Consider the following 26,554-nt stretch of genomic DNA (forward strand, 5'->3'; position numbering starts at 1 on the left):
TGTGGTAACACAAATCTGTCTCCAAGTTTGCTAGTGCTAATGTCCAAATCATGACAGTCACATCTTCAGGTTAAATGTAAATTCAGTTTGAAAGTTACTTGAAATTTAGGTTACACTTTTCAACTCTTAATGGTTAACTTCTCTAATAGTTTATCCTGTCAGTCACTAACCCACTAAACCAGTGGAGACCTGCACTACGTAACTGCATCAACAGTGCTTGGACTCAGATTCCTCTTCTCCATCCCTTTACCAGCTATCACCTCCCAGCTTCTTACTTCATTCCCCTTCCCCACCCACATCACTTCAATCACCTTCTGGCTTGTCCTTCTTCCCCCTCCCCCCACCTTACTCTGGCATCTGCCCCCTCCTTTTCAGTCGTAATGAAGGGTCTTGGCCCAAAACATCAACTCTTTTTCCTTTCCACAGAAGCTGCCTGACCTGCTGAGTTCCTCCAGCATTTTGTGTGTGTTGCTCCATATCTGTAAATCTTTCCGGGGTTTTCCAGCAACGACTTTGTGACTGAGATATACAGTATGTGGCTAATAAATTGGTTTAATAAAACACTGGAGGTTATGTAGCTAAGCCAACACTGAAGAGGTTACACTTACTGCGCAAGTTGCTCTTTCGTTGCGCGTGACAAGGACTGATTCTCGTGTAGCGCCTCATTCAAACGCTCGTGTAGGTGTTTGCGTTCTCTCTCCAGCTGTTTTCGAAGGTACAGAATCTCACACTGCAGGCTGCGGGCACTGGTCACAGAGAAGGAGAAGAGAGATTCTCGGTAGAAGGGACTAAGTTTGGACAGCATGCTTATTTGCATCAACTACATGTCAGAAACCAGAAACTTGTTCTAGGAAAGCCCAGTGCACACATGCCAGCATGGTACAAGAGTGAGCAAGTTACGTTCCTAGAGAGCCATAGCAGAGAAAAATATCCCCCTCACAAGGCAAACCAGCTGATATTTGGTTTTAGTTTACAGAGTGAATAATTGAAGTTTTGACAGATAAGCACGAGCAGCGGTGGTAAGTTTCAAAGAATAACAGAACATATCAGGCTGTCTCTGCATTCATCAATCAATCTCTACTTCTTTGTAGACAAAATTAATGAACCACTTATCTACAAACAGCAGACTATTTTGCTTTTCTTCATACATTCTTCAGTACACCAATGAAAGAAGAATAAAAATGTCTCTTGCTGTGAGGATAGCTACTGTTTAACAGCAGGTCGATCTGTGTTATCGCAAGGACAATGACATGGGATTAAGAAATACACTAGGATTAGAATACAGCTCTTGGTTTTAGTGTGCTATTCCAGTTAATCACACTTGCTGGACAAGCGTCACCCATTAACACCAGCATTACTTTTAAAAATCACTCCTGGATTTGACTCTGCCAAGGTATGATCAGTTTTTCTATTGTGGGTTTAATTTCAGCACAAAATTGTGAAAGGATACTCTAATGCACATAACGTAGAAACGTCACTGGCACCTGCCCTGCAATGCACTTTTAAACAATTTGACAGCAAAAGCTATAAACTTTGTCCAAGGGAAAGGAATCCTATTTTCCCAAGTAGTATTTGGGGCAAGTTATGTCAAACTGAACAATACTCATCCTTTGGAGTATGCAGCCCCCCCCTTCAGATTCTACCAGTCTGTTGTTTCCAGTACAATTATCTAAGTTGTGGTGTGCTGGATAATGGCATCAACATAGGTGAGGGCAACAGGCTCAATAAACTGATTAGAAAGGCTGGCTCATCTATACGGGTCAAAACGGACACACTGGAGGCTGTGGTAGAACAAAGGACCCTACAATGCCACCCTGGTCGAACAGAGGTACACTTTTAGTAATAGACCAAGACAACTGTGCTGCTCCAAAGAGCAACACACACAAAATGCTGAAGGAACTCAGCAGGCCAGGCAGCATCTATGGAAAAGGGTAAACTGTCAATGTTTCAGGCTGAGCCCCTTCAGTAGGACTGGAGAAAAAAAAAGCTGAGGAGTAGATTTGAAAAGGTAGGGGAAGGGAAGAGGGAAACACAAAGTGATAGGTGAAACCTGAAGGGGGAGTGATGAAGTAAAGGGTTGGGAAGTCGATTAGTGAAGGAGATACATGGCTGGAGAGGGGGAAGTCTGATAGAAGAGGACAGAAGAAAGTGGGAGGAGCAGCAGAGGGAGGCACTGGGCAGGCAAGATGATAAGGTGAGAGGGAGAAAGGAGGATGGGGAATGGTGAAGGGGTGGGTGGGGTGGGGAGCAGTACCAGAAGTTCAAGAAATCGATGTTCATGCCATCAGTTTGGAGACTACTCAGACAGAATATTAGGTGGTGTTTCTCCAATCTAAGTGCAGCCTCATTATGACAGTAGAGGAGGCCATGGATAGACACATTGGAATGGGAAGTGAGAGATTTTTCTGGTGGATGGAGCATAGGTATTTAGCAAAGTGGTCTCCCAAACTAAGTTTGGTTTCACTGATATACAGGAGGTCACACCGGGAGCACCAAACACAGTGTAGTACCCCAACAGACTCACATGTGAAGTGTCGCCTCACCTGGAAGGACTGTTTGGAGCCCTGAATGGTAGTGAGGGCCATATGGATAAGGGAGTTATGTAGGGAGCAATCCCTGTGGAAAGCAGAAGGGGGGAAGATTGAAAAATGTGTTTGATGGTGGGATCCCATTGGAGATGTTGAAAGTTGCGGAGAATTCCATGTTAGATACGGAGGCTGATGGAGTGGTAGGTGAGGACAAGAGAAACTCTATCCCTGGTAGGGTGGCAGGACGATGGAGTGAGAGCAGACATGTGGGAAATGGAAGAGATGCATTTGAGGGCAGCATTCATGGTGGAAGAAGGGAAGAATCTTTCTTTGAAGGAGGAGGACATCTTCATTCTGGAATGAAAGGTCTCATCCCGAAGGTAGATGAGGTGGAGATGGAGGAATTGAGAAAAGGGGATGGCATTTTTACAAGTAACAGGTTGGGAGGAGATATAGTCCAGGTAGCTGTGAGAGCCCATGTGTTTGTAATGACTATCGGTAGATAAGCTGTGTCCAGACATTGAGACAGAGAGATCAAGAAAAGTGAGGGCGGTGTCGGAAATGGACCAGGTAAATTTGAGGGCACTGTGGAAGTTGGAGGCAAAGGGAATGAAGCCGACAAACTTCACGTGGGTGCAGGAGCAGCACCAATGCCGTTGTTGATGTATCATAGCAAGAATGCGGGATGGTCACCAATGTAGACTTGGAATATGGCCTGTTCCACGTAGCTGAGAAATAGGCAGGCATATCTGGGATCCATGCGAGTGCCCAAAGCTACACTTTGTTTGAAGGAAGTGAGAGGAGCCATAAAGAAAAAATTATTTAAGAGTGAGGAGAAGTTCCACTAGGTGGAGGAGAGTGGTGGTGGGGTGGAGTGGAACTGGTTGGGTCTGGTGTCCAGAAAGAAATTGAGAGCCATCTTGGTGGGGGATGGAAGTGTATAGGGACTGGACGTCTAGCTCTGGATGTGGCCTCCTGTATATGGGTGAAACCAAACATAGATTGGGAGACCATTTTGCTGAATACCTACGCTCCGTCCACCAGAAAAAGCGGGATCTCCTAGTGGACATACATTTTAATCCCAGTTCCCAATCCTATATGTCTATCCATAGTCTCCTCCACTGTTGTGATGAGGCTACACTTAGGTTGGAGGAATAACACCTTATATTTCGTCTGGGTAGCCTCCAACCTGATGGCATGAACATCAATTTCTCAAGCTTCCAGTAATGCCCCCCTTCACCATTCCCTCTATCACCTCTTCTCCTTGCCTGCCCATCACCTCCTTCTGGTGCTCCTCCCACTCTTCTTTCTTCTATGGCCTTCTGTTCTCTTCTATCAGTCTCCCCCTTTTCCAGCTTTGTATCACTTTCACCAATCAACTTCTCAGTTCTTTACTTCATCCCCCCCACTTCAGGTTTCACCTTTCACCTTGTGCTTTTCTCTCCTCTCCCCCCACCTTTTAAATCTACTCTCCAACTTTTTTTCTCCAGTCCTACCGAAGGGTCTCGGCCTAAAACGTTGACAGTACTCTTTTCCATAGATGCATAGATTAATATTTTCCATAGATTAATATTTCTCGTTTGTGATTGGAGCACTATATGAGGTAATTCATATCCTCGGCCATTGGGCTCTATAATGAGTCAACCTATAGCCTGAGAATTGATGAACCCTCTCCTGTTAAAACTGTTGAGCTAACTTAATTTTTATTCTTTCTACTTCTTTTCTAATATTTGTACATCTATGCACTTGTAATGCTACTGTGACACCATAATTTCCTTTGGGATCAATAAAGTATCTACCTATCATTATTAATATCAAGTTTTTATTCCAAACTTTAATGACCCAAACTTGAATGCCTCAGCTCCTTTGGAAGTCCTCCCCATGTCCCAGTAATCGGGTAATTGTTACTGGGATATGGACCTGTATCATCCAGGTCATGCTCTCTTCTTGCTTCTGCCATCAGGAAAGAGGTACAGGAGCTTCAAGATCCCACAACAGGTTCAGGGACAGTTATTACCCCTCAACCATCAGGCTCTTGAATCGCAAGGGATAACTTCACTCATCCCAACACTGAACTGTTCCCACAATGTATGGACTCGCCTTCAAGAGCTCTTCATCTCATGTTGTTAATATTTATTTTTTTTATTATTAATATTATTCTCTCTTTTTCTGTATTTGCAGTTTGTCGTCTAACGCACATTGTTTGTTTGCCGCCTTGTTGTGTGTGGTTCTTCACTGATTCTTTTGTGCTTCTTTGAACTTACTGTGAACGTCCACAGGAAAATAAATCTCAGACAATAGGTGCAGGAATAGGCCATTCGGCCCTTCGAGCCAGCACCACCATTCAATGTGATCATGGCTGATCATACACAATCAGTACCCCGTTCCTGCCCTCTCCCCATATCCCTTGACTCTGCTATCTATAAGAGCTCTATCTAACTCTTTCTTGAAAGCATCCAGAGAATTGGCCTCCACTGCCTTCTGAGGCAGAGCATTCCACAGATCCACAACTCTCTGGGTGAAAAAGTTTTTCCTCAACTCCATTCTAAATGGCCTACCACTTATTCTTAAGCTGTGACCTCTGATTTTGGACTCCCCCAACATCGGGAACATGTTTCCTGCCTCTAGCGTGTCCAATCCCTTAATAATCTTATATGCTTCAATCAGATCCCCTCTCATCCTTCTAAATTCCAGTGTACACAAGCCCAGTCGCTCCAAACTTTCAACATATGACAGTCCCGCCATCCTGTGAATCAACCTCCTGAACCTACAATGCACTCCCTCAATTGCAAGAATGTCCTTCCTTAAATTTGGAGACCAAAACTGCACACAATACACCAGGTGGGGTCTCACCAGAGCCCTGTACAACTGCAGAAGGATCTCTTTGCTCATATACTCAACTCCCCTTGTTATGAAGGCCAACTTGCCATTAGTTTTCTTCAGGGCCTGCTGTACCTGCGTGCTTACTTTCAGTGACTGATGAACAAGGACACTTGGATCTTGTAATCTGCCTTCCTGTTCTTGCCACCTCTCATTTATCCACATTAAACTGCATCTGCCCACTCACACAACCTGTCCAAGTCACCCTGCATTCTCATAACATCCTCCTCACATTTCACATTGCCACCCAACTTTCTGTCATCTGCAAATTTGCTACTGTTACTTTTAATCCCTTCATCTAAATCATTAATGTATATTGTAAACAGCTGCGGTCCCAGCACCGAGCCTTGCGGTCACTGCCTGCCATTTTGAAAGGGACCTGTTAATCCCTACTCTTTGTTTCCTGTCTGCTAACCAATTTTCTATCCATGTTAGTACCCTACCCCCAATACCATGTGCTCTCATTTTGCCCACTGATCTCCTATGTGGGACCTTATCAAAGGCTTTCAAGTCCAGGTACTACATCCACTGGTTCTCCCTTGTCCATTTTCATAGTTACATCCTCAAAAAATTCCAGAAGTTAGTCAAGCACAATTTTCCCTTCGTAAATCCACGCTGACTCGGACTGATCCTGTTACTGCTATCCAAATGTGCCACTATTTCATCTTTTATAATTGACTCCAGCATCTTCCCCACTACTGATGTCAGACTAACTGGTCTATAATTCCCTGTTTTCTCTCTTCCTCCTTTCTTAAAAAGTGGGATAACATTAGCTACCCTCCAATCCACAGGAACAGAACCTGAATCTATAGAACATTGGAAAATGATTACCAATGCGTCCACGATTTCTAGAGCCACCACCTTAAGTACCTTGGGATGCAGACCATCAGGCCCTGGGGATTTATCAGCCTTCAGTCCCATCAGTCTACCCAACACCATTTTCTGCCTAATGTGAATTTCCTTCAGTTCCTCCGTTACTCTAGGTCCTCTGGCCACTATTACATCTGGGAGATTGTTTGTGTCTTCCCTAGTGAAGACAGATCCAAAGTACCTGTTCAACTCGTCTGCCATTTCCTTGCTTCCCATAATAAATTCACCCATTTCTGTCTTCAAGGACCCAACTTTGGTCTTAACTAATTTTTTCCTCTTCACATACCTAAAGAAGATTTTGCTACCCTCCTTTATATTCATGGCTAGCTTACCTTTGTACCTCATCTTTTCTCCCCGTATTGCCTTTTTAGTTAACTTCTGTTGGTCCTTAAGAGTTTCCCAATCCTCTGGCTTCCCACTCATTTTGTTATGTTATACTACTTCTCTTCTATCTTTATACTGTCCTTGACTTCCCTTGTCAGCCACAGTTGTCCCCTACTCCCCTTAGAATCTTTCTTCCTCTTTGGAATGAACTGATCCTGCACCTTCTGTATTATTCCCAGAAATACCTGCCATTGTTGTTCCACTGTCATCCCTGCTAGGGTATCTTTCCAGTCAACTTTGGCCAGTTCCTCCCTCATGGCTCCATAGTCCCCTTTACTGTAATACTGACAATTCCGATTTTCCCTTCTCCCTCTCAAATTGTAAATTAAAACATCATATTATGGTCACTACCTCCTAATGTCTCCTTTACCTCGAGTTCCCTTATCAAAACCAGTTCATTACACAACACTAGATCCAGAATTGCCTTCTCCCTGGTAGATCCAGTACAAGCTGCTCTAAGAATCCATCTCGGAGGACCCTTTCTTGGGGTCCAGTGTCTACCCGCATGTTGAAATCCCCCATAACAACCATAGCATTACCTTTGCAACATGCCAATTTTAACTCTTGATTCAACTTGCACCCTATATCCAGGCCACTGTTTGGGGGCCTGTAGATAACTCCCATTAGGGTCTTTTTGCCCTTACAATTTCTCAGTTCTATCCATACTGACTCTACATCTCCTGATTCTATGTCACCTCTCGCAAGGGACTGAATTTCATCCCTCACCAGCATAGCCGCCCCACCCCCTCTGCCCACCTGTCTGTCCTTTCGATAGGACATATACCATTGAATATTCATTTTCCAGCCCTGGTCCTCTTGCAGCCATGTCTCTGCTATTCCTACAACATCATACTGGCCAATTTCCAATTGAGCCTCAAGCTCGTCCATTTTATTTCTTATACTTCATGCATTCATATGTAATACTTTTAATCCACTACTCCTCTTACACCGATTCCTATTGCACTTGTCCATACTCTCTGATCCCTTCCTGAGCTTTCTGCCCTGTTAACTCTGTTGTTTTTCTCAACTTTTCTTATTCTCTCTTTCCCTTTAACTCCATCCTTATATTTCCAGTTTGTCTCCTCCATGGGTATGTTAGTTTAAACACACCCTTGTTTCAGTGGCAAACCTGCCTGCCAGAATGCTGGACCCTGCCTGTTAAGGTGCAACTCGTCCCTTTTGTACAATCAATCCTTACCCCAAAACAGATGCCAGTGCTCTAAGAATGTCAATCCCTGCTTCCCAAACCAGTTCCTCAGGGTTCATGGTGACTTCATGTCACCAAGAAATAGGCCCTTCAGCCCATCTAATCCATGCCTAGTCCCATCAACCTGCACCCGGAACATAGACCACCATAACCCTGCCATCCACGTATCTATCCAAACTTATGGTGTACTTTCATAATAAATTTACTTTGAACGTAATCAGTATTCAACTATGTGCCTTGGGAAGCAAATCAGGGAGATGCTCAGTAGCCTCCAGTGGTGAAGCATGCAAAGTGTATCCAGAACTATGTAATCTTCTTGCCAATTGCTTTCCCAGCCCAAGGGAGGGAGGCTCACTGCTGAGAAACATCTGTCACTTGTCATAAAATGACAGTGGATACAGAGGCTCAATGGAAACAATATTCTGGTCCTTTTGCTAACACTGCAATCACCAGAGGGGGATGTTGTGCCTATTTCATTGAGACATTACAATGTTAAAAAAAAAGAGGAAAATGATGATCCAGCTAATCATAAATCTGAAGACACTGTTGGATCTGTTTAATTCTTAGATTAGACTGTTTAATTGTTATTTTCTTTGCAATTTAACAATTATCTGCTTGTATATAATTATTTATATACAAATAACTGCCTAGTATGTGTATGAATGTTTAATATGCCTCTGGTGATTGTACAAAGTATAATTCCGGATAGCTCTGTGAGCTTCTTTGTATTGCATTATTTGAATAATATTTTTCTCATTAGTTAATCTTATCTACAAATTTGAATGGATTTTTTTTCCCTCAGCTCTGCAGTATTAAAGAGCTACAACAGAAAGCAGCTCCATCTTAGACCTTAAGTCTTAGTTTTCCCTTCACTTAGTAGGCCACTATAACTGTCAATCAACACTCAATAAAATGGCCATTAAGCAACAGGTTTTGTGCCTCTTACCCAACTTCTGAAAGAACCTTGGATTAAAATATCGAAATCCAAAAGTGCTAATGACCGCAGTACTGTTTACAATGTACTGCTGCAGCAAAACAACAAATTTCACAATATATGCCAATGATATTAAACCTGATTCTGATATTGCTGTCCATGAAGTGAATTTTCTTGCAGGTTAAAAAGTAAATAGATTCACAAATATCTAAAAATACACTATGTTACACTCGATTTGGGAGTTCCACCAGCAGAGGGGACAGGCTGTCTCCAGTCTTGTGAATGCACATACACTCAGCACAGAGAAAGCCTGCACAGTCCAATGTCAAAACTGAGATTTAATTACTACACCTCCTTATAAATAGCATTTACTTATGGAGTGAAACCAGAGACACCTGCCAAATTATCTATATTCATTTTTTTTGTGGTAATACTACATTGTGCTACAGGTGTGAGTTATATATACTGTGTTAAGCATCTTTTTCTGGAAGAATGAATGCTGTTTCATTTGGTGATATACATGTGTACAGTTGAATGACAATAAACTGTAACTGAACTTACACATGAACATACCTTTAAATCAGCCTGATATTTCAGATTGTAATAGATGTTTATCACTTCAATAGTTATTTACATTTTCATCAGCACAATATGTGCTGTTTAAACAAAGATTGCTGACAAGTGAATAATACACATGAACCTAGATAACATCCAAGCCTGTCCATCAGTTATCTGAATAAAGAACATCAAATTGTGATTGAAAATATCTATGTTGTGCATTTACCTTTGAGAGAAATCAACAAAAGTGTTGTCTCCAAAAGCAGATGATGCATCTCCTGTAATACCTACAAGTAACACAAGGAAACAGAAAATCTTGGGTTTCTGAATAAATTTTAAATAGACTAGCATATTTGCCATCTTTTATAAATCATATGCAAATTTAAAAGCCCCACAACCATTAAATATATTAACTGTTTATATGAATGACAAGCATTAAAAAATCTCGTAAATCAAAAATTGAATAAATGATTTAATTCTCTTCACCTGCTTCATTTCTTTCATCAGATTTCACATGGTTATGTTGCATTATTTACAGAGAATCTGTACTTACACAATGATTCACATTCTAGCCTTTCACAGTTCATCAACTGTCAACATTAAGCTGCCTATAGTACGTTCTTTACTAAAGCTCATTTTAAAACAAGCTGCTCACCCACTCTGCTATGCACAATCTGGCCGAGTATGAAATAACACTAAGAATAAATGTCAACTGAAAGATCTTAATTCTATTCTTTAATGAGCATAACACCCACGCTATTAGCTACAGAACTATCTATTGTCAGACTTAAGTTCACTTAACAATAGAAACAGGTCATATTCTGGAGAGAAACTGGATGACCCTGAGATTGGCACAACCACTTTATATACTGAATTTTGCCTTTCAAGAGCAATTAATATCCCTCAACCATTGAGCCCTTGAACCAGAGGGGTAACTTCACACAACTGTGCTCACCCCAACACTGAACTATTCCCACAACGTATAAACCAAATTTAAAAGAGGCTCATTTCATGTTCTCAATATTTATTGTTTGTTTATCAACTATTATATTGTTTTTTTTAAATTTACTGTGAATGCCCACAAGAAAATGAATCTTGGGGTTATATATGGTGACATACATCTGCTTCGATTAAAAAAAATTACTCTGAACTTGAAGGCAACACGAGTGAATCTGCAGATGCTGGAGATAAATAAAAACACAAAATGCTGGCAGAACTCAGCAGGCCAGACAGCATCTGTGGGAGGAGGTAGTGACGATGTTTTGGGCCGAAACCCTTCATTGGGAGGGTTCCTTGTTTTTTTTTTGACACTAATCAACAGAAGTCAAAGTGATCTAAATTAATTACAAATATAAAACATAAAATAATTGATTGCATAATTATTCACTCCCTTTGTCAATATTTAGTAGACACACCTTTGGAAGCAATTACAACCAATGTGGACAGACCTCTACCTGCTTTGCACATCTTCCCTCACGAGCCTCCTCCTTGCATGGCCACTCAGTTTTTGAGGATGGCCTGCTCCAGACAGACTTACAGCTGTGCCATATTCTTTCCATTTTTTGATGATTGACTTAACTGTACTCCAAGAGCTATTCAGTGACTTAGAAACCTCCTTGTATCCATTTCCTGACTTGTGCTTTTCACAGGGTTGCTTGCAGGGTTTTTTTTTGTCTTCGTGGTGTAGTTTTTGTCAGGATACTGACTCACCAGCAGCTGGACCTTCCAGATTTAGGTGTATTTTTAATACAACCATTTGAAACACCTTGACTGCACACAGGTCTCTAAAAACAGATCTTCACTTAATTAGTTAAGTGACTTCTAAAACCAATTGGCTGCACCAGTAATGATTTGGTGTGTCATTTTAAAGGGGGGTAAATACTTATGCAATCAATTATTTTGTGTTTTATATTTGTAATTAATTTGGATCACTTTGTAGAGATATTTTCACTTTGACACAAAAGTCTTCTTCTGTTGATCAGTGTCAAAAAAGCCAAATTAAATCCACTGTGATTCAATATTGTAAAATAATAAAACATGAAAGCTTCCAGGAAGTGGGGGGGGGGGGTGACTACTTCTCATAGGTACTAAACATACTTTGATAATATACGTTGAACTTTGTGTGTAGGTAGTCAAAGCAATTAGCAGGAAAACGTGAAGCCCAAGACAGATTTTAATACAGTGGGAGATGGAAATATAGAATTTGAAATTTCTTTTGTATCCTTTATAATAAGAACTTTGCCTGCCAACTTACCACCATCAAGCTTGCTCTCTAGCTTTTCTACCAGCTGCAGACTCTGGTTTAGTTGATCACGGAAGGCTTCCCCAACGTAATAGTCAACATCGCTGGCCTGCAACAGCTGCTCAAAGGCTTTAGTTAGATCCACAAGGGACTGGTGATGCAAGGAGAAGACGTTGCGATTTTCTTTAATTTGCTGTCGGAGATGTGAGAGCTCTCTTGCTTGCAACTGTACCAGAGAATCATACCTTAGTAAAGACAAAGGTAAGTGTGTCATGACCCAAGAACTAAATACGCAATGCAGATGGTGTGGGATTGATAGAGCAAAACAAGGAATAAATTTATTAAAAAAACTTCAGAACTTTCTTACATAGTGGGTTTTGTTGTTTGGAAAGGTGAAATTTAAAATGAGAAACAGACCTTCATGAGGTGCGTGTTGCTGCTCGACTTACTAAGTTAACATGGCTGTGCCATTTACTGCGCAGATTATTTTAGAAGATATCGATCATTAAGTCAAAAGTAGAACTATATTTTCATTATGTTGATGAACAATGGATCAAACTTTACATTTGACCACAATTATTGCAAATTCTGCTTTACTGATACAAAAGTGTGAAGTTATGCTAATATGCTCACCTGCAGAAATCACTTTCATATATAAAACAATGGCTGAATGGTCATTTCAATTAAACAGTCCCTTTGGCCCAGCTCTTCCATGCTGACTACTGCGCCCACCAAGCTAACCACATTTGACTGTGTTTGGGCCATATCCCTCTAAACCTTTTCTATTCATATACTTAACAAAAAGTCTTGTAAATGTTGTGAGGACTCTACCTCAAACCCTTGCTCTGGCCATATACTCTGCAACCTCTGAGTGAAGAAGCTACCCTGGTCAAGAACCAACAAACACTCCACATACATTAACTCTTTCTTCATGGGATGATTTTTGCTAACCACTTCTGGACCCTTTACAATGCCAGCACATCCTTTCTTACATATGGGCCCAAAACTGCTTTATAATCCTACCCGAGCTCTCAGGTCTTCTTCCACTGCTCTCTTAAATTTAAACAATCTCCCTCAAGAGATAATTGGCAAATCAGGTTTTTGAACTACTCTCCTAAACTTTTAAACACAAAAAAACTTAAGAGATGCACGTTGACAATTTTAAACGCCAGCTCAAAACTTTTTTATTTAACCTTGCTTTTAAATAACTTTTTTGAATTTTACTTTCATGCTTATATTTATTTTTTATTTTATTTTATTTGTATTTTTATTCCATTGTAAAGCACTTTGAACTATATCATCTGTCGGAAAAGCACTCTTTAATAAAGTTATTATTTTATTATTGTATTTTTCTCAGCTCAAGCTGGGAAAACCTGAGGTAAGGGCTTAGCCAAGCACACTCATTTCTAGGAACTTTTATTGATAGGAACTTACAGACTTTTCTAGTGGTGTTTAGTATTGTGATTTTCTGAAGATTTAGAAAAATATTGCTGTGTAACCCTAATTGTTTAATGCTATTGTGCAGTGACTTTGGGATGATACCAGTTGCACATATTACTATTGGAATAATGTATACTCTGTTCATTTTCCAAAGTCTTTCAATTTCCTCTTTTAATTCAGTATATTTCTGGTACTTTTCACTTACTAATTTCTGTATGTCATGTGTGTTTGGAATGGCTGTATTTATCAAATTGTTCTTGCTTATTAATCCTGTAATATTATATCCAGATGGTTATTCTGGATTGTCCCAACTGTAATAATGGATCAGTTGTAATACAAACTGGATCAGGCTTGTATTTAGAGTAAGGTATGGTGTCTTTTATGAGTTTGTATTTTAAAGCAAGATTTTGGCTAATGATGAATGGTGAATAATAATAACTATTAACATTGCTACAACAATTACCGTTCTTAACATAATAAAGGAATTTACTTTTGAGCTGGTAACGCTGGTGCCAGTTTGCTTTGAAGTTGATCATGCAGCTCCTCATTCCGTGCACTCTCTTTCTGTAACTGATTTTCTAGTTGCTCTATTTGTTCCTTTAACTTCTGTACCAGCTGTCCATCCTGACAATAAACAGACATCAGCCAGTCCCCTTTCTCATGCTGGCTTCCGAAATCCACGCTCTGAGATCTGGATGCACAATTGGAAAGATCGCCAATCTGCTGGCTGGTTTGAACACCTAGATCAGAAGACTGGATAGAATGTCTTCTGTGGCTGTAATTGTTGTCATTATCTTTTGGGAAGCTTTCCAGAGAGTGTCTATCATATGAACTTCGAGTTGGAGTCTGGTGGCTTTGGTCTGAAATGGTCAACTGGTCACTGGACAGAGAGTTCTTGCGCACATGCGTCTGCAGGTGGTGAAGTACTTTCCGATACTTCTCAATCTGAGCCTTTAGTTCACCAATCTGAAGTTTGAGTTCACTGGCATCATCCGTTTGTCCATAATCATAGAAAACATCAAGATTCTTCAAGCTGATTTTGGGTGAAATCAAACTTGGTGAACTTGGGTATGAAGTTGACGAATTTGTGTCCAGATTTTCCATAGAGAAAAAGCGACGGCTTAGCTTATGCAGGGCAGGAACGGCCGAGTCACTGTAGCAATGGACAGGTAACTGCCTGCCTGTGTCTGCAGTAAAATAATCCAATAGTAAAAATTCAATATTTGCACCTCTTTCATTTTATTCTTGGGGTGTGAAATAGGAATCAAATATTAGACTTTCCTTATCTTTGCAAAAGTTATATAGACACCCCCGAACTGAAACAAGACCACTAAGTAAAGTGCACAAACAAAATTAATAAAACATGCAATTAATTCACACAGACACAAATACAAGAGATTCTGCAGATACTGGAAATCCAGAGCAACATACACAAAATGCTGGAGGAACTCAGCAGCTCAGGCAACATGCATGGAAATTTCAGTCAACATTTCAGGTCAAGCCCCTTCATCAGGACTGGAAAGGAAAACTAAAGATGCCTGAATAAGAAAATAGGAAGGAGGGGGAGGAGGACAGGATAGAAGGTGATAGGTGAAGAGGATTAAGTAAGAAGCTGGGAGTGAAGTGTGTAAAATGTAAAGGGCTGGAGAAGAAGGAACCTGAACAAGAGGAGAGTGGACCGTGGGAGAAGGGGAAGGAGGAGAAGAAGCACCAGGGGGAGGTTATAAGCAAGTGAGAAGAAGAGGTAAGAAGCCAGAGAGAGGAATTAAAGGAGAAGGAAAAAGGAGGGAATAAAATTACAAGATGTTGGAGAAATTGATGTTCATGCCATCAGGTTGGAAGATACCTCAATGGAATATGAGGTGTTGCTCCTCCAACCTAAGAGTAGCCACATTGTGGCAGAAAAAGCGGCTATGGATCAACAAGTCGGAACGGGAGAGGAGATAAACAGTTGGTCACAGGAAAATCCCACTTTTTGCAGACAGACAAGCAGATAGTTTGTCACGCTCATTAATTATTTTGAAGCTTAATAACTCAGTGTAATGATGATCTGTGGTACCTATGAAATAAAGCTGACTGTTAGCCTCATTTCCCACCAGCAGTAAGCAGGTTAACAAAGTTGAGAGTTCAACCTTCTGGATGATCATATACTTGTTAATCTGGCAATTCCTCAGATATGGGACTTTGCAAATTACTATCTTTAAGCTGAAAATAATTAATAAGCACAGCATTTTAGCAGTGAAGGGTGTTGACAGTTATAACATGCAGATCTTCAAAAGATAAAAGTGGTCTTTTCCCTCATGCTTCCTGTGTAGTACTCAGGGGTCACAACATCTACCTGGGCTACTGCTCTCATCCCTGTCCGCATCACTTTTTCCACAGGTTTCATAACCAAGATCCTGCAAGTCCACTTGGACCTCCTTATCATCTTGTTTCAAAGATGATTCAGCTACAGAAAAATAAAGGACAAATACAAAGTCGTAACAAAGCAGAAGAAAGCAGGACATCAAAAGCATTGTCGCTGTGTTCAAAATTCCGGAAGCAAGCCTTAAAAACAAATAAAAAGCAACAAGACAACATTTTTATTATTGTACACACATCACTCTAATGTTCAACAGAAGTACACCATCCAAATAAAGCAAATATGATTGGTCAGTCATATACAAGAAACAAGAAGGAAACACTTAAACACAAGAGATTCTATAGATGCTGGAAATCCAAAGCAACAAACAAAATGCTGGAGAAACTCAGGTCAGGCGACATCTATGGAAATGAATAAACAGTTGACACTTCAGGCCGAAACCCTTCATCAGGACTAAAAAGGAAGGGGGGCAAAAACCAGAATAAGAAGGTGGGTAAGAGGAAGGGGTACAAGCTGGAAGGTGATAGGTGAAGCCAGGTGAGGGGGGAGGAGGCTCAGTTTCTCACTTCATCCCCTCTTTCCCCGTTTACATACCTTCCCCCTCGCTTGGCTTCACCTATCACTTTCTAGCTTGTACACTTATCCCTCTCCTCACAATCTCACTCTGGCTTCTTACCCCTTCCTTTCCAGTCCCGATGAAGGGTCTTGCCTTGAAATGACTCTATTCCTATCCCTAGATGCTGCCCGACCTGCCGAGTTCTTCCAGCATTTTGTGAAGAAACACTTAAAACACAAAATCAAAAGATAACTACTTTTGGAAATGGCAGATCTTATTCGAAAATCAAAATTTCTGTTGGCCCAGGATATAATTACCTGTTTTACATGACCAAGTTGTATTCCAGCAAATACTGGGGAAATCTGCATGGGACAGTAAGTGGCTAGTATGTTATACTATTAACATTGACAGCGTTTGGCATGAGTCATAGAAAAATGCAGCACAGAATCAGGCTCTTCAGCATATTTAATCCATGTCAAACCATTTCAACTGCCTCAGCCCAACAACCTGGACCGGGACCATAGCCCTCCATACACTTACTATCCATGTACCTATCCAAACTTCCCTTAAATGTTGAACTCAAGCTCGCGTACACCACTTGCGGTGGCAGCTCGTTCTACACTCTCATCACCCTCTGAGTGAAGAAGGTTCGCATTAACTTTTCACCTTTCACCTTTAACCCATGATCTCTATGTGTAGTCCCACACAACCTCAGCAGAAAAAGCCTGTTTTGAATAAATTTATTTAAAAACAACACTAAAATATTTTCCTTAATTCAAATGGCAGGATCTCAAGCAATTTACAAAAGCCATTACTTATTTCAGTCCTGTGTCATCAACAAAACTTCTAAGTCATACTTGAAATAAAAATTTTAAAAATCCTCCCAGATTTGAATTCTCTAATGCAAATAAAAGCTCTGCCAAACTAAACCAGCAGTCTGTAGTCATTTCAATAGTGCTGTGAGTGTCTGTGGAAATCTGGCAACAAGCTGTCAAGAATCAGAACTGTACAACTGTGTGACCCTCTTTAAAAACTTACTTCACTCCATCCAGTAACACTAGCGCTACACCTAGAGTAAGCTTGCTTGCAACTATAAAGCCCCAGTGTAGAAGAAAAAGATCAAAAATACTGTCGTAACAGAAAATCTAACTGAAAATGGAACATTTGACTAAAGACCATAAAACCCAGGAGCAGAATCAGGCCACTTGGCTCATCAAGTCTGCTCTGCCATTCCATCAATGCTGATTTATTACTTCTCTCAACCTCATTCTCCTGTCTTCTGCCTGAAACCTTTGACAACCTGACTAATCAAGAACCTATCAACCTCCACTTTAAATATACCCAATGACTTGGCTTCTGCAATCATCTGTGACAACAAATTCTATAAATTCGCCAACCACTAGCAAAAGAAATTCCTCATCTCTGTTCTAAATAGACACCCCTCTTTTCTGAGGCTGTGCCCACTGGTCCTAAGCTCCCCCAGTATAGGAACCATCCTCTCCACATGCACTCTATATAAGCTTCACAATATTCGATAGGTTTTAGTGAGATTACCCCATCATTCTTCTAAACCCCAGTGAGTACATGCTCAGATGAAAAGACCTGTCATACAACAAAGGGAAGACATTGTCCTGTAAATATTTCACTGTTCTGAAATGTTGAACAATGTTATTGAACAAACAAATATTGTTTAATTACTTACCAAGGATAGGAGCACAATAAGGCCTTAACTTCGCTGTCTGGCTGACAAGCGTTGTCTCATCTACAAAGAGCTTACTCTGTAGTTGTTCATCATCCTTCACTGCTGCCCTCAACTGATCAACTTGTTGATGGTCAGATGGTAAACCTTGGCCAGAGGTGGCAGTATTAACACTGTGGATCGATCTTGATTGTTTTAATGGGACAGGGAGACGAGACCTTGTACTGATCTGAATAAAACAAATGGAATGAAAGGTCTTTAATTATTAAAAAGGGAAAACAATAGTTCAAAAACAAAAACAAAATTCCAGAACAATTCAGCACAAAATACTGGAGGACCTCAGCAGGCCTCATCTATGGAGAAGAATAACAGACAGCATATTCCCCTCCACAGATGCTGCCTGACCTGCTGAGATCCTCCAGCATTTCATGTGTGTTAAACTGCAATAATTCAGGTGTTCAGGCACATTGGTGTGGACAGAAAGAGATCAAAGGCCTTTCAGGGCTGGGGGGGGGGGTAAAATGTGTTTTAATAAGGGGGGGAAGAAAGAAAGGAAGAGGGAAAGGAAAATTCAGATGAACTGGCACAAATGCTACTTAGGTGAACTAAGAATGGTGAATGAGGAAGTACCATAATAGGAGGGGTGGTTGGTGGAGATGGAAGAGCAAGGTGAAGTTACAGACGGAACAGTTCCTGCAAATTGCTGAAAGGGGAGAAGGGGTGGAGCATCAATGAAAAGAGAAGGAAAAAGCCAAAAATAAAGTGTGGGGAGAGGAAGTAGTATGAAGTGGCAGGAGATAGGCAAGACCAGGTGAAGCTAACCCCTTCTTATTTCTAGTTCTAATGAAAATGTCTTGGCATGAAACATCCTCTCTATAGATTAGTGGTCACCAGCCTTTTTAGGCCCAAGATCCCCTACCCCGGCCTTAGTGAAAGGAAAGATCGACCCCAAATCGATTAGTTACACACATGTACACCGGGGCAGAAAAGACCAAAAGTAAAACCCCGCAACCCGGAAGTAGAAATAATGTATGAACACCAGGGGTCCCTAGTCCTTTTCGCACTGTGGACTGGTTTAATAGTGACAATATTCTTGCGGACCAGCCGACAGGGGGGAGGGGGGTTGGTGTTAAACACGACCAGAATACAGCGATACTCGAAGCAGGTTCCTTATGTCCAGTCTATTACACAATTTAGTTTTCGTGGATCTCAGTGCTTAGCTTCTGCCCCGCTTATTCACGCTTTTTCCACTAAAAAAACTCAACGGGTTTGTCTTTAAGCGCAGGGTGCTTGGACTCAAGGTACCGAAGCAGTTTTGAGGGCTTCATTGCCTCCTTAGACAGCCTCTGGGCCCGAACTCCAGCCTCCCGCCCGTCCACCGCCAGACGCCTTGGCCAGGTGTGGCTGGTCATGGCTGGGGTGAAAGGAGAAGGTGAGGGCCGGAGGTCCCCATACCGAGGCAGAGACAGTCGCAGTCCAGAGAGAGCGACCGACCAAGCGAGGAGCGCGACAGGGCGCGCGCCTGTCTCCCTTGTAGGATCTATCGGCCGACAAAAGTTTGCTTCAAGTAGATGGCAGCGATGTAGCTGCTCTGCTACTTACAAAACCCTGAGCCTGGATTAGATCGTCTACGAATATTTTAACACCGGTTCCCCACCAACATTCGGTGTGCTAAACAGGTTTAGAGGCGGCGCCCATCTGTCCGCGCTCCAGGCCAGTACCAACGGCACTTCCCACCAGCCGCGCGAGGGTGTCACTGCGTTTAGGCTACCCCTGTGCGTTCAGGTTCAACAGTCGGCGTGACAGGGAATGAGGAAAGGTGCAGCTGACTCATATTGTTTTCTCGCGGCCGGGTGGTTGGGGACCACTGAAGTATACTGTGTAGTCAAGTGCGTGGCGGGGGAGCTACGCACATGCACACTGGGCAGAAAGAACAGAACTAAAACCCTGCAACCCAGAAACAATCTCTCAACGGTATTCGTGTATTTATTTTTCTTTTTTTTCAGGATCTACTGGGAAAGTCTCAAAGATCGACCAGTTGATTGTGGTCGACGGGTTGGCGACCACTACTAAAGATGTTGCCGGATCTGAGTTCCTCCAGCGTTCCATGTTTGCTGCTTTGGATTTCCAGCATCCGCAGAATCTGTACATGCACACCTCTCAAGACAGAGCACAACACTGAATTACTACTTCAGTTCGAATAACAACTCCGCACTGATGAATGCTCAAACGCGCATCCCAAACAACAAGTGTTGAATCTACATAGCTGAATTCCAGGCTCCACTGAGAATAGCACCCCAGACCGTGAAGGAAACACCATTCGACAAATGGGAAAACTGCCAAAGCTGCTAGGCAACAAAGATCAAGGTAGATAACAGGTTACTTCTTATTGACTCTCAAATAGGTGTCAATTCTGTTAGCACATTACAGGCCAAGACATGGTCAATTATGGAGAAGCATTTTCCAATCAACATCAGATGCCACACTGATGAATCGTGCCGAAGTATTTTAAGTGGAGGTAAACCACCTTTTTAAAAAAAACTTCTAACTAGATGTTTAATAAAAGACAAAGTACAAAAATATTGTTAATTGTTCCAAAAAATTTCATTTCTTGCTGGTGCATTTGAACAAGGGCCCAACATTGTTCTCTTTTACACTTGGGCACTGGAAAGGACATTAAACAATCTTGAATTTTGAGTCATGAGATACTGAGGTGTGGTTTCAGAGTAAAGCCTGCTGCTGCGTTCATACGGTGGAAGGCCCTTAAAAAGGAAAAGAACAAAAATCTATAGTACCACCCATGAGAAATGCATACCTTAGAGACCATTTACATACCTGCTTAGAGTTCTTTGCCTTGTATTTTCTAATGTTCAAAGGATGCGACTGTGTCACTTTTGATTCCTGGTGGTCTTTACCCACTTCTGTCTGCATTTCCTTTGTTCTCTTTTGATTAGCAGCTTCGAGATGCTCCTTCAAGTGTTCCATTTCCTTTGCCATGCTTACTATCAAGTCAGGGTTGAATCGTACACCCTCACCAGAGGAGTTGAGCTCTATCTGTTGCTTGAGGTCATGCACCTTCCTCTGTTTCTTCGATTTGATTTTTAACCTCAAAACTGTTTTTCTTAGGCCTCCTTTGCTCTCCTCATCCACTTCTTCCTCACCTTCGTTCTCACTTACTGACAAGCTCTCTCCAAGTTGATTGTGCAGTTGTGTTATTTCTTCTCTCAATTTCATTATTTCATTTCTGTGAGTTAAATAAAATTAATGTTAGTGACTTGTTTAATTATTCTAATTTTTATGCAAACAATACTAGAAAATCAAATCACTAAATATATACAGCATTCTTACAGATCATGTAATATAAAACAGTATTAAATTGTAAATTACAAGTATAGATGTATAAATCAGTATCAGATGCTCAAAGACATCTTCTTACAAAAACTGTATTAACATATTAATGTATTAACTGTAAAACTGTATTAATCAACTCACTGATGCCAAGAATAATGAATGCTGGGGCAGAAATTCATTTCCGGTCGCTGACACACTTACTGAAGGATGGTATTATAGCTGGTGGTTAGTGTAACACTCTACAGTGCCAGTGATCAGGGCTCAATTTCCACTACTGCCTGCAAGAAATTTGTACGTTCTCCCCATGACTGTGTGGATTTCCTCCGGGTGATCCAGTTTCCTCCCACATTCCAAAGACTTGAGGGTTAGGGTTATAAAGTTGTGGGCACGCTATGTTGGGGCCAGAAGCGTGGCAAAACTTGCGGGCTACCCCAGAACATACTTGGACTATGTTGTTCGGTGATGCAAAGTGACGCATTTCACTAAGTTTCAAACTACATGCGACAAATGAAACTAACCAAATAAAACTAATCTTATAACCTGATCTCTTATACACTCAGTTTCCTCAGGATCAAAGGCACAAAATCAATCCACTGTGTTCAGTGCGAGAGGCCAAAGCATGGCCAACTGACAAGGCCAATGAGGCTGGCCAGATATACCAAACTTGGTCAGATAGGATTTATGTTGCCTTTTCATTTTATACCGTTTAAAGATTAGATTATCACATGTACAGTGAGATGCGTTGTTCACGTCAACAAACAATACAGTCTGAGAATGTGCTGGGGGCAGCCAGCAAGTGTAAAGCAATGCACTAATCACTATGCTACCCTAGCTACACAAACAGCTTGCAAGGTAACAATTCATTAAGATACTTTAATATATATAACCAGCTGCCTCTTGGTGACACTCAATTAGATGAGAATTCTGATAGCACATTACAGGCCAAGCTATGATCCATTATGGATGAAGTGCTTTCTGGTAAGTGTCAGATATCTCACTGCTGTGAAGTTCATTGCCACAGATGGCTGTGGAGTCCAAGTCAGTGGATATATTTACAGCACTGGTTTTCAGCCTCTTGATTAGTCAGAGTGTCATATGTTAGAGGGAGAAGGCAAAAGAATTGGATTAACAGGGATAATAAATCAGTCATGATGGAAGGGTGGAAAAAAAATGTAATGGTCAAATGACCTAATTCTGCTCCTATATCTTATGGTCTTATATGATGTATTTTGGTTAATGCTGAACCATGTTCCACAGCTTCAGGTGAAGGCACACCTTCATGAAAAAAATCCAAAATTTTATTCACAAATATAAAACTAACAAAATTTCTTCGGCCTTTTCATAGCGCAGTAACGAACACAGGCTACTGAAGCCTTTAGTTTCTGGCAGCAACAGGAATAAGATGTCAAGTCAGGGAAAGCACGCCAAGTATCAATCGGATATAAAATTCAGCCAAGAAATGGTAAGGAATAGAGGCAGTCAAGCCAGAATTGATGAAATTATAGGCCTATAATCAAATTACAACACAGGAAACAACCATTTGGTTCAATTACTCTTGTCAGTCCTTCAAAGAGCAATCGAGTTAATATCACCCCTCACTCTTGTTCCACAAACTAGCAGATTTTTTCTATGTGATATTTTGAAGAAAGGCTATTGTTAAACAAACCCATGACCATAACACAGGAGCAGAAGGAGGCCTTTCGAGTCTGCTCCACCATGCTTTCATGGCTGATTTATTACCCTTCTCAACCCCATTCTCCTACCTTTTTTCCCGTAACCTTGGATGCTTTTACTAATGAAGAACCTATCAACTTTTGCTTTAAATAAACCCAATGATGGCCTCCACAGCCGTTTGTGGCAATGAATTTCACAAATTCACTACCCTTTGGCTAAAAAAATTCTTCCTCATCTCTGTTCCAGTAAACCTTCATTCTCCTTCTCTCCAGAGAATAAAGATCCAGCAAGGCTAACCTCTCCCTATAACACAGGCTCTCTTGTCCAGGCAGCATCCTCATAAATATATTCTGCACCCCCTCTAGTTTGACAAGTAGCATTTGTCACACTGACTGATCCAGAAACTAACCACCTCTGATCTGTGTCCAGATGATTCACCATAAACTCCGAGCTCACATGAAAATACTAAAGGCACATACCCAAGCTCAGTCACCGAGGATACACCATTCTCCTCCAGCAGCCACCTTATTGTGCCAACTTCTTCCTTTGTTTCTCGACTCTGGGCCTCCAATTCATGCAACTGGCATTCAGTCATCTCCAGCTGAGTCTTGGCTTCTTGCAGCTGTCCACATTTGTCTTCCAGTTCAGAATTAATCTTGTTCAGTTCATCAAATAGCTTGGTACAATCTGAACTATCAGCAGCAGAAACTCTAGAAACCAAAGCAGAATCCAGTTTCCAGTTTTTCTCAGCAGCAGTAACCGGCAGCTGCGATGGTATCGTCTCTGCCAGTTCAACTTCAACCGTCTGTATACACTTGTCATCTTTGGATATGCCCTGCATTGTGCCAGAACAAATAAGCACACTATGAGGAAGCAGTTTGGCAGCTATGGAAGTACTGAAGTATAATAAATAATGCTGGCATCAGGTCATAGGTTGAAAAGAGCCAGTTTCACATTGATTTATCAGTCTTGACAATACACCGTCCTCAAGGCAGTGGTTGAGAGGGAGGGGGAAGAAGGGAATTAGATAACCATTGAAGACATTTCAAATAGTGATGCCTCAAGAAGGCAACATCTATCATGCAGGACAAGCCCTCTTCTCGTTACAACCAACGAGGGGGTACAGGAAAAGTTTTAGCAACAGCTTTTTCCACTCTGCTCTCTGATTTCTGAATGGTTCATGAACCATTAACACTATCTTTGGTGGTGTATAGTAATTTTATGTCATGTACTGCATTGCTGCTGCAAAAACAACAAATTTCACTAATCAAAACTGAGTAAAAAGGAAGCAATTTTTGCTTCAACTACAGAACAAAAAAGTGGCATAAAATGCAAAGTTTTTGGCAGAAGAATTAAAACAGAGCCAAGAGAAAGGGTATGGAATTTATGCCTGTAGACAATAGTTGAGGGAAAACCATTCATCACATTGAAACAGGCCTTTGAGATGGATTTAACGCTGGGAAACGGAGTCTGGGTGGTTGTTATCTGATTCGCATGGACATGCGGCAGAGATACAATAAGACTTTATCTGAGAGCAGCAATGGTTAATAAGGGGGCATCATTCTAAAGTGATTGGAGCAAAGTATGGGGGGCATGCCAGAGGTCAATTATTTTTTAAAACAGTGAGGGTACACTGCATGGTTGGCAGTAGAGGAAAATACATTATGGTCAGTCAAGCATCTCTTAGATTGACACATAGATGATAGAAAAATGGAGAGTTGGGGAGCGTTAGATTGATCTTAGAATAGGTTAAAAGGTCAGCACAACATCATAGGCCAAAGGACCTGTACTGTGTTATTATAATCCAACGTTCTATAATTAATTTCCTTCAGTGTAGATTTTCTATGAGATGTCAAATCAAATTACAAATCTGAACACATCCACAATGGCGTAGGCAAAACCAAACCAAAATGGACAAAACCAGAAATACTTCAGAAACAGTCCTACCAAACTGCGGTCCTCAAGCTGGTTAATGCTTTGTAGCGGTTCCTGAAGGACTGTATTTATTTTCATTGATTCTTCTGGTCTTTGATGAAGCAGCTATGAGACATGGAGCGGGATGAGACAAAAGAATGAAGTTTGAAGGGAAAAAAAAGTGGATGTAAACAACAGCATATATAACTGAAGTATAAATGAAAGCATGTCTTGAATGCAAAATGGATTCCAGAAGACCTGGAACAAAAAGTAACGAACAGATTTTTCAAGTTTTAAATTAAACATTCTGAAAAGACACTTAAACACCCAAATAATTTTAAATTGACAATAAGGAAATAAACTTTATATTTATCATCAATATAAATGGGAATTCATGCACTAAGTTTACAGGAAATGCATAATATACTGTGAAAATAAATTGAAATTAAGCTGTTTAATTAACAAAACTAATGATCTCTTGGAATTCAGTCACTTATTCATATACACTAGAGTATATTTTATATCCAGCTTTAAGTTGATTTCTGAAAAATATTTTATACTACTTCAGCAACCATGTACAACGTTGCAAACAAAAATAGTTTTAGCTGCAGAATAAAACTGCAGATGTTTTAAAGATGTGTCAAAGCAATTTCAGAGCAGTTTCTTAAACTTCACCTGTGCAACCATCACCGGTTCCTGTGGATTTTCCTTGCTGCTAGAGCCAAGAACAGAATGCTCTGACATGCTAACCCTAGCTTGCAACTCTTGGTTGTTGGCTTGTAATGTTTTCAGGGATTTCAGAAGTTCAATAATCTGAATTTTTAAAGAGGAACAAACAAAAAAATACATTATAATTTTTGTTGTCTGTGATATTATATATTTTAATTAAAAGAAACCACAAGATAAAGATTAGTTTTATTTGTAACATGCACATTGAAGCATACAGTGAAGTGTGTTGTATGAATCAATAGTTCAAATACGTGCTGAGCGCAGCCCACAAGTGTTGCCATACTTCTGGCACCAACATAGTATGCCCACAGCTCACCAACACTGACTCATATGTCTTCAGAATACAGGAGGAAATTAGAGCACCCAAAGGTCACAGGGAGAATGAACAAACTCCTTATAGACAGAGGCAGAAATTAAACCCCAATCGCTGGTGCTGTGAAGCTTTATGCTAATTGCTGCGCTACTGTGCAGTAGGCAAATCTGACTGAAAAAGGCAGCTCACCTTTTGTCGAAGCTCTGGCAGGGAGAGATTGACTACCTCCTGCTCCAGATCATCAAACTGGCCCAGGCAGATGCTGAGGTATGAAGTCTGGTCTCCACAGCTTGTAAAAGTATTTCCTGGAACATAAGATTTCAAGAAATTACAAAGTAGTGGCTATTTGTATCCTAGTGCCTGATCTGTCATTCCCTAAGATTGTGGTCACACTTACCTCACACTTATCCAAAAATCAAGTCTTGATTACTTTCAACAACTGAGAATCAATGTTTGTTTATTTATTTAGAAATATAGAAAGGCCTTTTCAGCCCTTCGAGCTGCATCTGTAGCAACTCACCTACTTAAATCCTACCCAAATTAAGGAAAAAATTTACAATGACTACCTAACCTGTACATCTTTGGACTGTGGGAGGAAACCGGAGCACCCAGAGGAAACCAATGCATTCCACAGGGAGGATGTACAAACCCCTTAGAGTGGACGTCAGGACTGAACTCTGAATCCCCAAGCTGCAATAGTTTCATGCTAACCGCTATGCTACCATGGCACATCACCATTGGGTAGAGAATTTCAAATTTCTTTTCTTATGAACTGTATAGCCAACCTAAAGGTAGACTCCACACCAGGGAAAGATCAGTTCCTCATCTATTCCATGCAATCCTGGAGAATTTTACACATTTCAAAGAGACACAAGTTATTGTTTTGAACTTGAGACCGCAAATCTGTTGTGCT

At 40.9% G+C, this 26,554-nt stretch overlaps 1 protein-coding gene across 7 annotated transcripts in view; it reads right to left on the minus strand.

Annotated features, from left to right (window-relative positions):
- The window catches only part of cdk5rap2 (CDK5 regulatory subunit associated protein 2), a 159,572-nt gene that overhangs the window by 40,593 nt on the left and 92,425 nt on the right, over positions 1–26,554 (minus strand). For 6 of the 7 annotated variants that reach the window (XM_059993982.1, XM_059993981.1, XM_059993978.1 and 3 more), the window contains 11 exons: positions 25,831–25,946; positions 25,275–25,412; positions 24,633–24,725; positions 23,165–23,520; positions 20,496–20,904; positions 17,664–17,889; positions 15,382–15,492; positions 13,534–14,230; positions 11,616–11,848; positions 9,588–9,648; positions 609–746 (listed from right to left, as the gene is read on the minus strand). In XM_059993982.1, coding sequence (XP_059849965.1) covers positions 609–746; positions 9,588–9,648; positions 11,616–11,848; positions 13,534–14,230; positions 15,382–15,492; positions 17,664–17,889; positions 20,496–20,904; positions 23,165–23,520; positions 24,633–24,725; positions 25,275–25,412; positions 25,831–25,946 — 2,578 coding nt within the window. The remainder of the gene's footprint in view (positions 1–608; positions 747–9,587; positions 9,649–11,615; positions 11,849–13,533; positions 14,231–15,381; positions 15,493–17,663; positions 17,890–20,495; positions 20,905–23,164; positions 23,521–24,632; positions 24,726–25,274; positions 25,413–25,830; positions 25,947–26,554) is intronic. The other variant, XM_059993980.1, reaches the window with a different exon arrangement.

The sequence above is a fragment of the Hypanus sabinus genome, chromosome 18 (genome assembly GCF_030144855.1).
Source record: "Hypanus sabinus isolate sHypSab1 chromosome 18, sHypSab1.hap1, whole genome shotgun sequence".
In the NCBI taxonomy this organism is placed as follows: Eukaryota; Metazoa; Chordata; class Chondrichthyes; order Myliobatiformes; family Dasyatidae; genus Hypanus; species Hypanus sabinus.